At 39.5% G+C, this 11,648-nt stretch overlaps 3 protein-coding genes across 3 annotated transcripts; 1 reads left to right on the plus strand and 2 right to left on the minus strand.

The window, feature by feature from the left end:
• Positions 1–863: 863 nt before the first annotated feature.
• On the minus strand, positions 864–4,972 carry LOC141615097 (uncharacterized). The gene is made up of 4 exons (XM_074433647.1): positions 4,714–4,972; positions 2,875–2,972; positions 2,126–2,467; positions 864–1,696 (listed from the first exon to the last, which is right to left on the minus strand). Exons 3-4 carry the CDS (start codon positions 2,223–2,225, stop codon positions 975–977), a joined length of 822 nt encoding a protein of 273 aa, XP_074289748.1. The 5' UTR covers positions 2,226–2,467; positions 2,875–2,972; positions 4,714–4,972; the 3' UTR covers positions 864–974.
• LOC141615109 (uncharacterized) lies at positions 3,040–4,509 on the plus strand. The gene is made up of 2 exons (XM_074433651.1): positions 3,040–3,224; positions 3,750–4,509. The coding sequence occupies exons 1-2, from the start codon at positions 3,122–3,124 to the stop codon at positions 4,343–4,345; spliced, it is 699 nt and encodes a 232-aa protein (XP_074289752.1). The 5' UTR covers positions 3,040–3,121; the 3' UTR covers positions 4,346–4,509.
• Positions 4,973–5,332: 360 nt separating the features above from the next.
• Positions 5,333–11,648, minus strand: LOC141615082 (5-methyltetrahydropteroyltriglutamate--homocysteine methyltransferase-like). The gene is made up of 12 exons (XM_074433642.1): positions 11,410–11,648; positions 9,646–9,999; positions 9,458–9,545; positions 9,018–9,145; positions 8,541–8,932; positions 8,291–8,454; positions 7,672–7,752; positions 7,420–7,586; positions 7,031–7,136; positions 6,697–6,947; positions 6,378–6,579; positions 5,333–5,945 (listed from the first exon to the last, which is right to left on the minus strand). Exons 1-12 carry the CDS (start codon positions 11,580–11,582, stop codon positions 5,577–5,579), a joined length of 2,475 nt encoding a protein of 824 aa, XP_074289743.1. The 5' UTR covers positions 11,583–11,648; the 3' UTR covers positions 5,333–5,576.

An 11,648-nucleotide genomic window follows, 5' to 3' on the forward strand; every position in this document is an offset into this window, starting at 1 on the left:
CTCCCCTTCCCCCTCACTATCACTCTCCTTCTCTGCTCCGACCACCACCGTCCTGTACCATATCCCTGCTTCGACCACCGTCGTCCACCATGCCCTTGCCCCGAACACCACAGTCCATCAAACAAACCATCATGTCTTCCGCCATCAACATAATTGAAGAACTTTTAGTGTGATTATAAACCCTAATTTTAAGACAAAATAATTAATAAACAATGAAGTTTTTAATAATTGCTAAACAAATTAGTATTTACTTCATTAATTGAATAATTTGAAGAATTGTAATCCATTGTTCAAGTTTTAGAAGAATTAGGTTTTAATTTTAGGGAAAATGGTATATAGAAAACCTAATTTGTTTAGATTTAGGAAAAAAGTAGAAGATGGAAAATTTATGAAAAAAAGTATGTGAAAGAGTAAAAGGCGTATGTGAAAGAGCAACACCGATTTACTAATTTTTATTTTTTCCACTGTTTTTTTCACAAATTATATTATGAGACTATCATATAATGCGACCACATAAAAATAACCATTTTATTATTATAAACTGGTCACTTTTTTTATTAATGGCCACCGGTCACCTTTTAACATAAAAATTGTGACTGTTTATCATATTTGAATATTTGTTTCTATCGCACCATATAACAGTCACAATGTATAGATAAAGTTTTTTTATTCTGATAACTCGATATTTTATTCTGTGTTTAATGTTTGGAGCAATCCGGTTTCCTCAAACTAGATCACTTGAGGCTTTCCACACTCGCATGAAATAATTTGTAGAAATAAAGGCATCATAGCTGCAGTAGCTGATGTAATTTTATTACTTAAAAGTGTATTAATGAATGCACAAAGCTCGGCAACGAATATATGCTCAGTAACCATGTTATTGTGAAACCGTCTTACAGGAGACGAGACATAGAGTACTTATATACATCACTGTACATGTATTGTTCGCAAGAGTAGGAATTCTCCCATGGCGATTACAGTTCTTCATAATAATCCGACACAATATCCTGCTCATTTCCCATGAATGACTTGAACATGTAGGAAATGTAGAAGGCAATGATGAGCACCAGTAGAACAGAAACACCGAGCCTCTTCAAATTATCAGGCTGATTAAGCTCTCTAAATATCCCACTTCCAAGAGTTCCAATCGCCTGCCTTGGCCCATGTACTACTCCGGATTCATCTCTACTCTCTTCTTCTTCTCTGCTACCCATTTCCTCATTACCCCTTTCCTCGGTCCTCGGCTCCTCTTGCTCGTCTTGCTCTGGATATGCTTGTTGAAAATGAGACTCTGGTTGTGGTGGTGACGGTGGTGGTAGAGGGGGAGCTTGTTGCTGTGATTGCTGCTGTGGTGGTGATGGTGGTGGCAGTGGTAAAGGGGCAGATACTTGTGATGGAAGAGGAGGTGGTTGCTGCGGCCGAGGAGCTTCTGTAGGCAATTTCGGAGGCTGTACAGCTACTGGTGGCGGTGGCGGTGGAGGTGGTGGTGGTGCAGCAGGTGTAATTATTTTAGGTTGTCTGATGTAAAGAATGCCACCTTCAAACTTAGCAGAGATCTCCTTAGTGTCACAGTTTGATGGAATGCGAAATTCTTTGTGAAAACGTCTGTATTTGTTATCACCGAGGGGACGTTCTCCAGTAATCTTGAGCATACGTGATATTGTCAACTGAACCTTCAGCTGTTCCTTCTTAAATCCTGCATTAAACAAGTCATAGAAGATTATGTTATAAATCTAGGTTGCGACCAACAGCTTTGTAGGTTAACCCGAACTCTGTTTAACTGCTGTAATTTTGTCTTTACGGCCAATCTTGTAGCCAAGATTGAAACCGATATTTAATATTACCTCCATCTCATGTAATGTCCCCATTTGACTTTACTGGTTAACCGATGCCAACTTTTACCATTAATTTCTCTAAATATATGTTCAGAATTTCAGATAAATGTAAAATTTTATCATATTTGACTTGTGAAATTTACTATAATATTTGTTGTAGTAAATTTCTCGTCCAAAGTCAATATTGTTTTACCACAAAAGTTAAACGGGGACAAGATAAATCGAGTGTAGGGAATACCATTTTGAAATTGAAAGAAAAATGGTTGAACCTAAATTTTGAAGAAAATTACCAGGGAGATAAATGAGAAGGGTGTCACATGCTTCCTCTGTTACCAAATCTGATGGAGGGTCGTAATCTTCGAACACACGATTAGGGATAATCTTGGCCATTTTATTCTGAATTATTCTTGTTAGCTGCTTTGTTTATGGTGATGGAAATTGGTCTAAATTAATTGGCTATTTATACAGTGGAAGAGGAAGGAATCTGATGCTCTCTCTTTAAGCAGTCTGAAATTGCCTTTCAAAGTGGATATTCCAATGCTCCATGGTTGCAGAAATGTTTTCCTCTGTGATGAGCAAAAGAAAATTCTTTCTTTCTGTCATTCATGACTCATGCGCTCCACCGTAGCTTGCTGCGAAAGCAAACAAAGTTAATGTTAAAGCTTCTCAATTTCTCATCTACAAGCCATACCAAATTGCCATACAGGGTTAGTATCGGAAATGGGTGTGTCCAAATGTTTTTTCTTTTTTTTTTGGCAGCCGTAAAAAAAGTGTGTATACAGATTAAACTAAAACAACAAAGTAACAACATCGGCTAAAAGCATTGTGTTGATGGCGAACGGATGGCTGAACGCATAAAACGACGTGAAAATGTAAGACTAGGGTATCTGTCAAAATAAAGTGTCGACGTGTAAATGCCCGTGTGTCTGGATGTCGAGTGTTGGACACGATACGAGAGTAAATATCAAGGTTTGAAATTCGAATTGATACCCTTGCTTTGAAATGAGACTAAACATAGAACAGATTCTTTTGACATTACCTTCAGGAGAAGTAAAGCACAGGACAAATCAAAGAAATTCCTTTCCTTCAGAGCAGATATCACAATTTTAGCACTCACAAAGTATTGGTATATCCCATCTGAAAGCAAATGGATGCAAAAATTAATTTCTCGCGTATGTAAATGGTCCTATTTATTAGATACACGGATGACAAACAAGTACAAACAAAAAAGAGTTCGTCCCAACAATAACAGAACAGTGAGAAACTAACAGCAACAGTTAACAGCTATGATGATGAACAAAGCTTCTGATCGCCTATATGAAGACTTCGATCCTGTATCAGATTTGATATCCGAGGAAAAATGCGACACCTTGATTCTTTATCTTCCAGGTAATGTCATGTTCGCAAATTGTAACTACATTCTCATGATCTAACCTCAAACAAGCTTTTAGTCTAGATTAGCAAAGCATACATATATGTAGGCAGTGGTGGAGCTAGGGGGGGGGGGGGGCTAGCAGGGGCGGTCGCCCCCCCTGGCGGATGAAATTTTCGAAGATTTTAGTTAAATTTTTCGAAATTTTTTTGGGGTGCCTTATGAAATTAGTCGTTCGCCCCCCCTAAAATTTTTCGCCCCCCCTAAGTTCAAATCCTGGCTCCGCCACTGTATGTAGGAGTGTAGGTCTGTAGGACCATTCAACGCCCTCATTTGGGTTGGGGGATTTCAAATTGGATCAATATCGAGTCCAGCAAATTTGATCCAGCTAGAACTTGGATTGAGTCAAGTTCCGAGTGACTCATCTGGGTCTAAGTCGGATCTAGGGCTAGATTATATGGGACTGATCAGCTTTGTCGGGTTTTGTACATTGCCTTGGGTTTAAACATACGGAGTATATTCTAATGGCATTATATATGCAGGTTTTAAGAAGGAACAATTGAAGGTCCAACTAACCACATCACACGTCCTGCGGATAAGTGGAGAACGTCCAACTAGTGATAACAAATGGAAACGGTTTAATAAGGAGTTTAAGATCAAACCAGATGTTGACACAAAAGAGATCACTGCTAAATTTGAGGGCGGCATACTGCGCATTAGGCAGCCAAAATTGATCACATCAGCAGCAACAGAAGTTCCAAAGCCTCAAACACAGCAAGAAGCTCCCTCATCACAGCCTCAACCCGAGAGGGAAAATGATGGTTTTATAACTCCTCCACATGACTTCCCTGGTTCTCTTGAATCTGAGGCAAAGGAAGAGAAGAAGAAAGCGGTGGAGAAAGATGAGATTCCTAGCAAGGATGAGGAAATGGAAGCTAAGCGAGAATTAGCTGAAAAACTCAAGCTGGTTTATGGTAGCGGGCTTTTTAAAGAGCTTAAGAAGCCAGAAAAACAGAAAAGGATAGGAGTTTTCATTCTGCTACTCCTGATGATGACATTACTTAGCTTATACATTATCAAGATGCACCCAAGTTCTGGAAATGTGGAGCAAAGCATTTTAGAACACTACGACCAATAATTTCGAAGTCCTAGTCCTACATAATCCTGGAAAAGTACACATGTAAGTGCACCAGAGAGTGCAAAAAAAAAAACTTGCAGAGATGCTCTGACATATAAGCTATAGTAATATACTACCTGAATCATTTATTCTTAATTCAAGAATCCTTCTTTTAAGTAATAAAAGAGCTTCCTTTTTCCTATATAACGAGAAAGGCAGAAAGCTATTATGCATTCAGCCATCCACTGCTAATATCAAGAAATTAAAAACACAATACAGCCATGACAAAAGATTTTGGTTGGCGAATTTGAAGCAGGCTGCACATGTATACATCGTAAAATACGCCGCTTTTTTTAGCACTGTAACTTAAAGTTCAGAAAATGTCTTACCAGAAGTTGACCAACTCAGACAGCTTTTGAGGCTTCCTCATGAGCACGCTTCTGGGTTACACGAGCAGGCAAATCAACATACACGCCATTGACATACTGATTCCTTGAAGAGTAGCTTGGGTCATCTTTGAAAGCTTAATAGATGGGATACAACAGCAATTCTTATCACATATCTCCTGCAAATTTGACTTTATGGTTGTAAATGCTCTAGGCCATATTTTCCTCCTCTCCGCCTTTTTCCAGTGCTTTTACTTGAGACCTAAGCAACAATTTCCAGATATACACTTACCCATGGAGTAATTTTTACACAAATCTCACCATTAATCGTACAAGAAATTACCTCGTGAAAGTAGAACCAATAAGAAGACAGCATGGACAGCGACATACAATGAATTACTAACTGTTCCTGTTTACACTTGACACCAAGCCTCGCCTATAAATAGTAAACAAATTCGATAGCACAAGAGACTCTCCAAGGATTGATTTTTACACTCCGAAGATTGAATTAGAGAGTGAGAGTATGGTTCTCAAAGAATGAGTATAAAAATCAAAAGTGTGGGGAATAAAAATCATCACCTGAAACGAAACATGGGAAGAATATCATCTGGTACCGTCAACGTACTGGTAAAATTGTATTCATTTCCATAAATATCAAGGGATCAAAACAGCCGTAAGGTATTACCAAGTAGTACATACAAAAAGCGGAGAACAAGAAAGAAAAGTTAAGACTCAACTAACAAGCCTACAAAAAGGACAAAGCAAGCAGCCAAGCACCCTTATCAAATGTTATTGTTTCCAACAACTCTTTCCTTTTCTTAGATAATTTTGGGAGTGTTGTACAAGAGAATACCAACTTAATGTGATTACTTAGTACTGCCAAGTTGGGAGCGCACAGTCTTGGCAGCGGCAACCATGTTGCGAAGAGCTGGGTTAACTTCAGCATACTTGCGGGTCTTCAGCCCACAATCTGGGTTAACCCAAAGGACAGTTGATTCGAGGACTGCAAGCATTTTGGTGACACGATCCACAATCTCTTCTGTGGATGGGATCCTTGGGGAATGGATGTCATACACACCAGGGCCAATGCCAGCACCATACTTGACACCCGCGTGGAAGACAGAAAGGAGTTTTTCATCTGACCTGGAGTTCTCGATGGTGATTACATCAGCATCCATGTTGATAATAGAGTGAATAATGTCATTGAAGTTCGAGTAGCACATGTGGGTGTGAATCTGTGCCAGTAAAAAAGGTGTCAAACATGTCCAAATTGTTGCACTGTTTATGATTTAATCAAGCGTCTCATAATTAGCACATAAAGATGTAAGCGAGATGAAAACAAACTGGAGAAGCATAAGAGAGGGTGATAGCATGTTGTTCTAGGAATCTCATAGCAAAAATTTACTCAATTTCACATTTTGGCTACTATAAATTACAATTACTCTTATATGAGACGTTCACATGTGAGACTAACTCAAATTCTTACATATTCCTCACTGAATTATTGGGTTGATCAATTGGTCTCACATTCGGGAATGCCTCATATGAGTCTTTTGTGTAGGAACTAAATCCTGATTGTAGAACACAAACGAATTGGAAAATTTTCAGTGTCTAGAGCACAAACATAGCAAACATCTCTCCTGGAACTGCAAAGTATAGAATAAAACCTGAGTTGTGTCCAGAACCCCGCAATTGGTGATCCTGAAGGAGTGGACGGCCCAATCTAAATAAGAAGGCTGCTCAGACTTCCTCAAAGGCAATCCCTCTCTCAAAGCCGCCTCATCAATCTGGATGACAGTTATGCCTGCCTTTTCAAGATCCTCAACTTCGTCCTTCATAGCTAGAGCAATCTGATAGCAAGTCTCAGACCTGGAAAATAAAGAGTGAATATAAACATGCTAAACAAAAATAATGGATTACAAGAAATAAAATAAAATAAAAGGCAGTTTGATAATAGTAGGCTCAGGCATCGACAAAAATTCTCACCTAGGCTGGTCATTGCGGACAAAGGACCAGTTCAAGATGGTTACAGGCCCAGTAAGCATTCCCTTCATGGGGTGCTTTGTCATTCTCTGGGCCATTGTAGACCAGAAGACCGTCATAGGCTTAGGTCGACTCACATCGCCATAGATGATTGGTGGCTTGACACACCGGGACCCATAGGATTGGACCCACCCATTAACAGTGAAGGCAAAACCAGAGAGTTGTTCGCCAAAGTATTCAACCATGTCATTCCTCTACATGGTACCAAACAAAACATTAGACATTGCAAAGTATTTTTTTTTCACAGGAGCAGGACACTTTAGTGGAACAAGCTCACCTCTGGCTCCCCATGTACCAAAACATCTATGTCAAGTTCTTCTTGGAGCTCAACAACTTTTCTAATTTCCTCCTTAATGGCTTTCAAATATTCCTCCTCGGAAATCCTGACAATTTAAATAATTGATAGTTGGAATCATGAACCTGAATAGCATGAATGCAGTTTAATGGCTGAAAATGCATACTACCTACGTCCACTGTTGAAGTTCTCTTCTCCTTGAGAACAAGGACTGAGGATTTCAATAATAAGACAAGCTGATGATAGATGTGCAATTTAAACTCACTTGACCACAAATAACAAGCTAAAAAGGAAAGACTCCAGAGCAGGAATTTTAAATATGGACAATCCAAAAAAAAAGTATGAATTTCAAAGATGGACAGAGGGAGTACTTGTTAGCCTTGTACTCACGTCGGATTCTTCTAAGATCCATTGTTTGAGGGAAGGATCCTATTGTGGTGGTAGGTAGGAGGGGAAGATTTAGCTTCTTCTGTTGAGCCTCCAATCTGGCACTTACATTGGTGACTCGATGATGATCGGATCCTTTCAATGAAGCAGCCTGCATCCGATAATACATCATAACTATATAATATGATCGTCAAGAAAGCAACCAAAAATCACAGACGAAATAGGGGTGAACCTACCGCCTTTTGCACTGCCTCATTAGTCACTCTGGAGGACGACTTCCGTGAAGCTTGAGCTGCAGCATTTGCTGTAAAGAAAGCCTAATACATGTGAAAAAAGTCAGCCTTTAGATTGCAAGCTCCAAGCTTCGCTAAAACATAGGACGGCCAAATGTCCGGCAGCAATGACCTCTAGAGCAAAATATCAACGAAATAAAAATTAAAATGATGGAAGTACACTATTTTTGAAAGAATCAAACCACACTATAAGCTAATTTTGAGAGATGAATCAAAGACACTATTCTTTGGTTTCTGGCTTACTGTGCAATAAGGAAAAATGGCTCACTAAACTGGTAAACTTCTTTGTATTTTGAAGTAGCAGTTGTTATGATGCAATTGTTGAAGCAATTAGAATTACGAGTCATCCATCTGAAATAGCATTTGTGTGTTACACATGGGTTAGGTTGCGTACATATGACATAATGACCGCTTACTCTTACCCTGACATTTGTGAGAGCCCTTGAGGCACTGTTAATTTGTTGATCACAGTTTTATATCACCACCCATTGACCAAATATTTGTATAACTTATCAGTAGTCACTACAATAGATTATTAAATATTGCAAAAGAAAAAAATTACCTCATCTTTCTGTCCAGACAATCCCTTAGCCAATGCATCCACCTCGACAATCTTCTGGGCAGCAAAAGCCAACCATGATTTGAGCTCTGCATCCAACTTAGTCTCGTTCACAAGATCGACGGCAGTGTGAAGAAGGGAACATGAGGTAGATACAACAAGTTTCTCTGTAACACAAAGCATAATAGCACAATCAGCTTCGTGCAATGCACACTTACAATACATCTTCCACAGAACCATTTACTATACTTACCTTTTCCCACAATGCTCTCGAGAGCTTGCAAGTTACTGAGGGAAGAAGCAAGATCATTAGCCCAGATATTTCTACCATCTACTACTCCAGCAAAAAGGTACTTGCCAGACGGAAATTCAGCCTTTATCAAGTCAAACGTCTTTGTTCCACGAACAAGATCAAACCCAAAAGCATTTACACCCTTTAATGAAGTGAGAGTTTTGAATGCTTCAGCAGGAACATCAGCAAAATAGGTTTCAATGAGGACATTTAGGCCTGACAGAGAAGACTCTAACTCTGAGTAGGCCAATGTATAAGCTTGCAATTGATGAGCATCAAGGTCCATAACGAGTTTAGGTTCGTCAAACTGAATCCAAGAAGCCCCAGCAGCCTTCAGTTCAGATATAACTTGCCTGAATGAATGCAGCGATCAGAATTACCAGTGACTAACAAATTCCAGAAAGAAGGCAAAGACTTGTCGTTTATTAGAGTTTTTACTTGTAAACAGGAAGAATTTTGTCAAGCAAAGAAAGTAGAGGGAAGGTCTTTTCAATTCCCTTAGCTGGTTTGGATAATAGGAGGTATGACACTGGACCAACAATCACTGGTACAGTATCAACACCAAGCTGCACCATTAACAAATACAATCACATTATTTTAACTACAGAACTTGCCATATTCAAATAAGGCTCTTGTCTTCTAGTATGAGTATTCAATAGCAGTAAAAAAATGCTTCTCAAATGCGCCACACTCTTAAAATTAGTTCTCAGATAAATTCTGGAGAACTAAGTTCATACCGAAACATATCAGTGATTAAATTTTCAATGAAAGATCGATAAAAGAGACTCCGAAATTTGTCCCTCACACCAAGTGACAAGGAAAATGAAAGACGACTGTACAAAAACGAGCTTCAGAGATTTAGAGTACAGAGTTCTTACAGCTTTTGCCTCCTTGTATTCATCTACCACCTTGTGAGATGCGTATGTAAACTTCATGTCGGGGCCCAATTCAGGAACAATGTAATGGCTGCACCAAGAATCAAATAGATCAGTCACAAACCATAATATATACTTGTAGGTTTCAAGTTCCACCAGAAAACATATTGTGAAATATAAAGATCACTTACTAGTTGGTATCAAACCACTTGGTCATCTCCATAGCCGGAACAGTGGCATTACCCCTAGCCATCGAAAAGTAAACATCAAAGCCAATCTCACCGCCATTCCATCCATACCTTGGAGGAACAGCACCAATCATTGCGGTGGTGTCCAACACATGATCATAATAAGAGAAGGTGTTGCTTGGTATATACTTAATCCCGGCATCGGCCATCTCCTTCCAAGTGGACGTTTTAAGACTTGAAGCAACCTTTTGCAACTCGTCTGCATTAATATTCCCATCCCAATATGATTCTAGAGCAAACTTCAGCTCCCTCTTAGGACCCATGCGGGGATATCCAACAATGTGTGATGCCATTGTTCTGATGATGCATCAATACACCAACCAAATAATAAGGTAAAGGACCCTATTTTCTACTCTAAGGGTGTGTTTGGATTGAAGGATTTGGAGAGAAAAGAAAGGGAGGGAGAGTTGGGGGACTTAAAATCCCTTGTTTGGATAGCAAATGAGGGTGGAGAGAAATGAAGGGGAAAATATTTGGAGGGATCCATTTTCCCTCCTCCAAGGCAAATTAAGATCTCTCCACAATAGGCAAGATTTGGAGGGAAATTGTATCCAAACACCCACACCTCATTTCCCCTCCACTTCCCTTCCCTCCCTTTCTATTCCCTCCTTCCCTCTCCCCTCCCTTTCCCTTCATTTTTCCTACCCAAACACACCCAAAATTATTCAGAGACTAACAAAAACCAAGTTCAAATTACCGTCAAACATGACTCCTCAAACAGAAACATATGAGCATCATTTGGCACCTACTAAAACGACAAGTAAAACCATCTTGCCACTGATTATAAAGACATTGTAGGTTAAAAGGTTTTTCAATGAGCTTCAAAGAGTTCAAACTTTTAAGGTGGGTTTTGAGTCTCCAACGACGACGACATTAACACAGTGAGTGGGTATGCAAACTCACCCTTGTGACACAGTGGTACTGGTGGTACCTAACTCCGAATCCTAACCCTGCCTCCCTCCCAATAACCCATCAACTAAAAGAAAAAAACAGTGCAAAATCCAAAGTTTACAAAAACCCATTAATCTAAGCACTCAACTATTGGAATTGGCAAATAGAACTAACAGAAACTGTTAAGTAGTACTCCCTTCGTCCCGGTCGATTGTTGTCCTTTGGTTTTGGCACAAAAACCAAGGAAAGGGGAGGGGGCCAATTACTAAATGACAAGTGGAACAAATTGAGTGTGAATGATCAAATTGCTCATCGTGTTCATTCTTAAAATAGAAATGACAACAATTGACTAAGACACCCAAAATGGAATACGACAACAAATGACCGGGACAGAGGGAGTATGATGAGCTATGACGGAACTAAAGGAGGCTATCAGAGGAAGTCGCTTACCCTAAACATCGCAAATTTTGGAACTTTTAGTTAAAATTTTGAATCTTTTCTAGTTTAATTTATAGCATTGCTAATTATCCTTCAGAAATTTTCTGCCCCCTAACTACAAATCCCAAAATTTTCTGGCCCTAACTACAAATCCTGGATACGCCACTGACAATAACATGGTACAATAGAACTGGCAACCAAACAACAAAAACAATCAAATAGAAGAACACAAATTCTTCTTTAAGACGGCAATATCCGTCTTAAACTAAACAAAAGGCTTGTCCTATACATGCAAGCGGGAATATTATTTGACCCCTTTTCATCTAGAGACGGATACTGTCGTTCTAAGCGAGACTTACGGATAGAAGAATAAAATACCTGGCGCGAACAGTGAGACGAAGAAAGGAGAAGGAAAAGCGGGGTTTATGAGAGAAAGAAGTAGAAAGAGGGGTGCGAAATGAGAGGAATGAAAGTGATGAAGACAAAGGCGTCAATGGAGATAGTGACACCTGCTTCATTCTTTGGACTAGTAACAGTCTGACAGTGTTCATCAGATTTTCCTCAGAACTTGTAACAAGAGTCGGGTCGTATCGTGTCGTGCCTTGTATCGTATCGGA

Source organism: Silene latifolia, chromosome 1 (genome assembly GCF_048544455.1).
Source record: "Silene latifolia isolate original U9 population chromosome 1, ASM4854445v1, whole genome shotgun sequence".
Classification (NCBI taxonomy): domain Eukaryota; kingdom Viridiplantae; phylum Streptophyta; class Magnoliopsida; order Caryophyllales; family Caryophyllaceae; genus Silene; species Silene latifolia.

What these genes read in the sequence shown, in the direction of transcription:
- LOC141615109 (XM_074433651.1), top strand. Translation starts at nt 3,122, where the DNA reads ATGATGATGAACAAAGCTTCTGATCGCCTATATGAAGACTTCGATCCT. An exon ending in CTTGATTCTTTATCTTCCAG is followed by an intron (nt 3,225 to 3,749) that starts GTAATGTCATGT and finishes TTATATATGCAG; the next exon opens with GTTTTAAGAAGGAACAATTG.
- LOC141615097 (XM_074433647.1), bottom strand. Translation starts at nt 2,225, where the DNA reads ATGGCCAAGATTATCCCTAATCGTGTGTTCGAAGATTACGACCCTCCA. An exon ending in CCTTCTCATTTATCTCCCTG is followed by an intron (nt 1,697 to 2,125) that starts GTAATTTTCTTC and finishes TGTTTAATGCAG; the next exon opens with GATTTAAGAAGGAACAGCTG.
- LOC141615082 (XM_074433642.1), bottom strand. Translation starts at nt 11,582, where the DNA reads ATGAACACTGTCAGACTGTTACTAGTCCAAAGAATGAAGCAGGTGTCA. An exon ending in AATACAAGGAGGCAAAAGCT is followed by an intron (nt 9,146 to 9,457) that starts GTAAGAACTCTG and finishes TTAATGGTGCAG; the next exon opens with CTTGGTGTTGATACTGTACC. An exon ending in AAAATTCTTCCTGTTTACAA is followed by an intron (nt 8,933 to 9,017) that starts GTAAAAACTCTA and finishes GCATTCATTCAG; the next exon opens with GCAAGTTATATCTGAACTGA.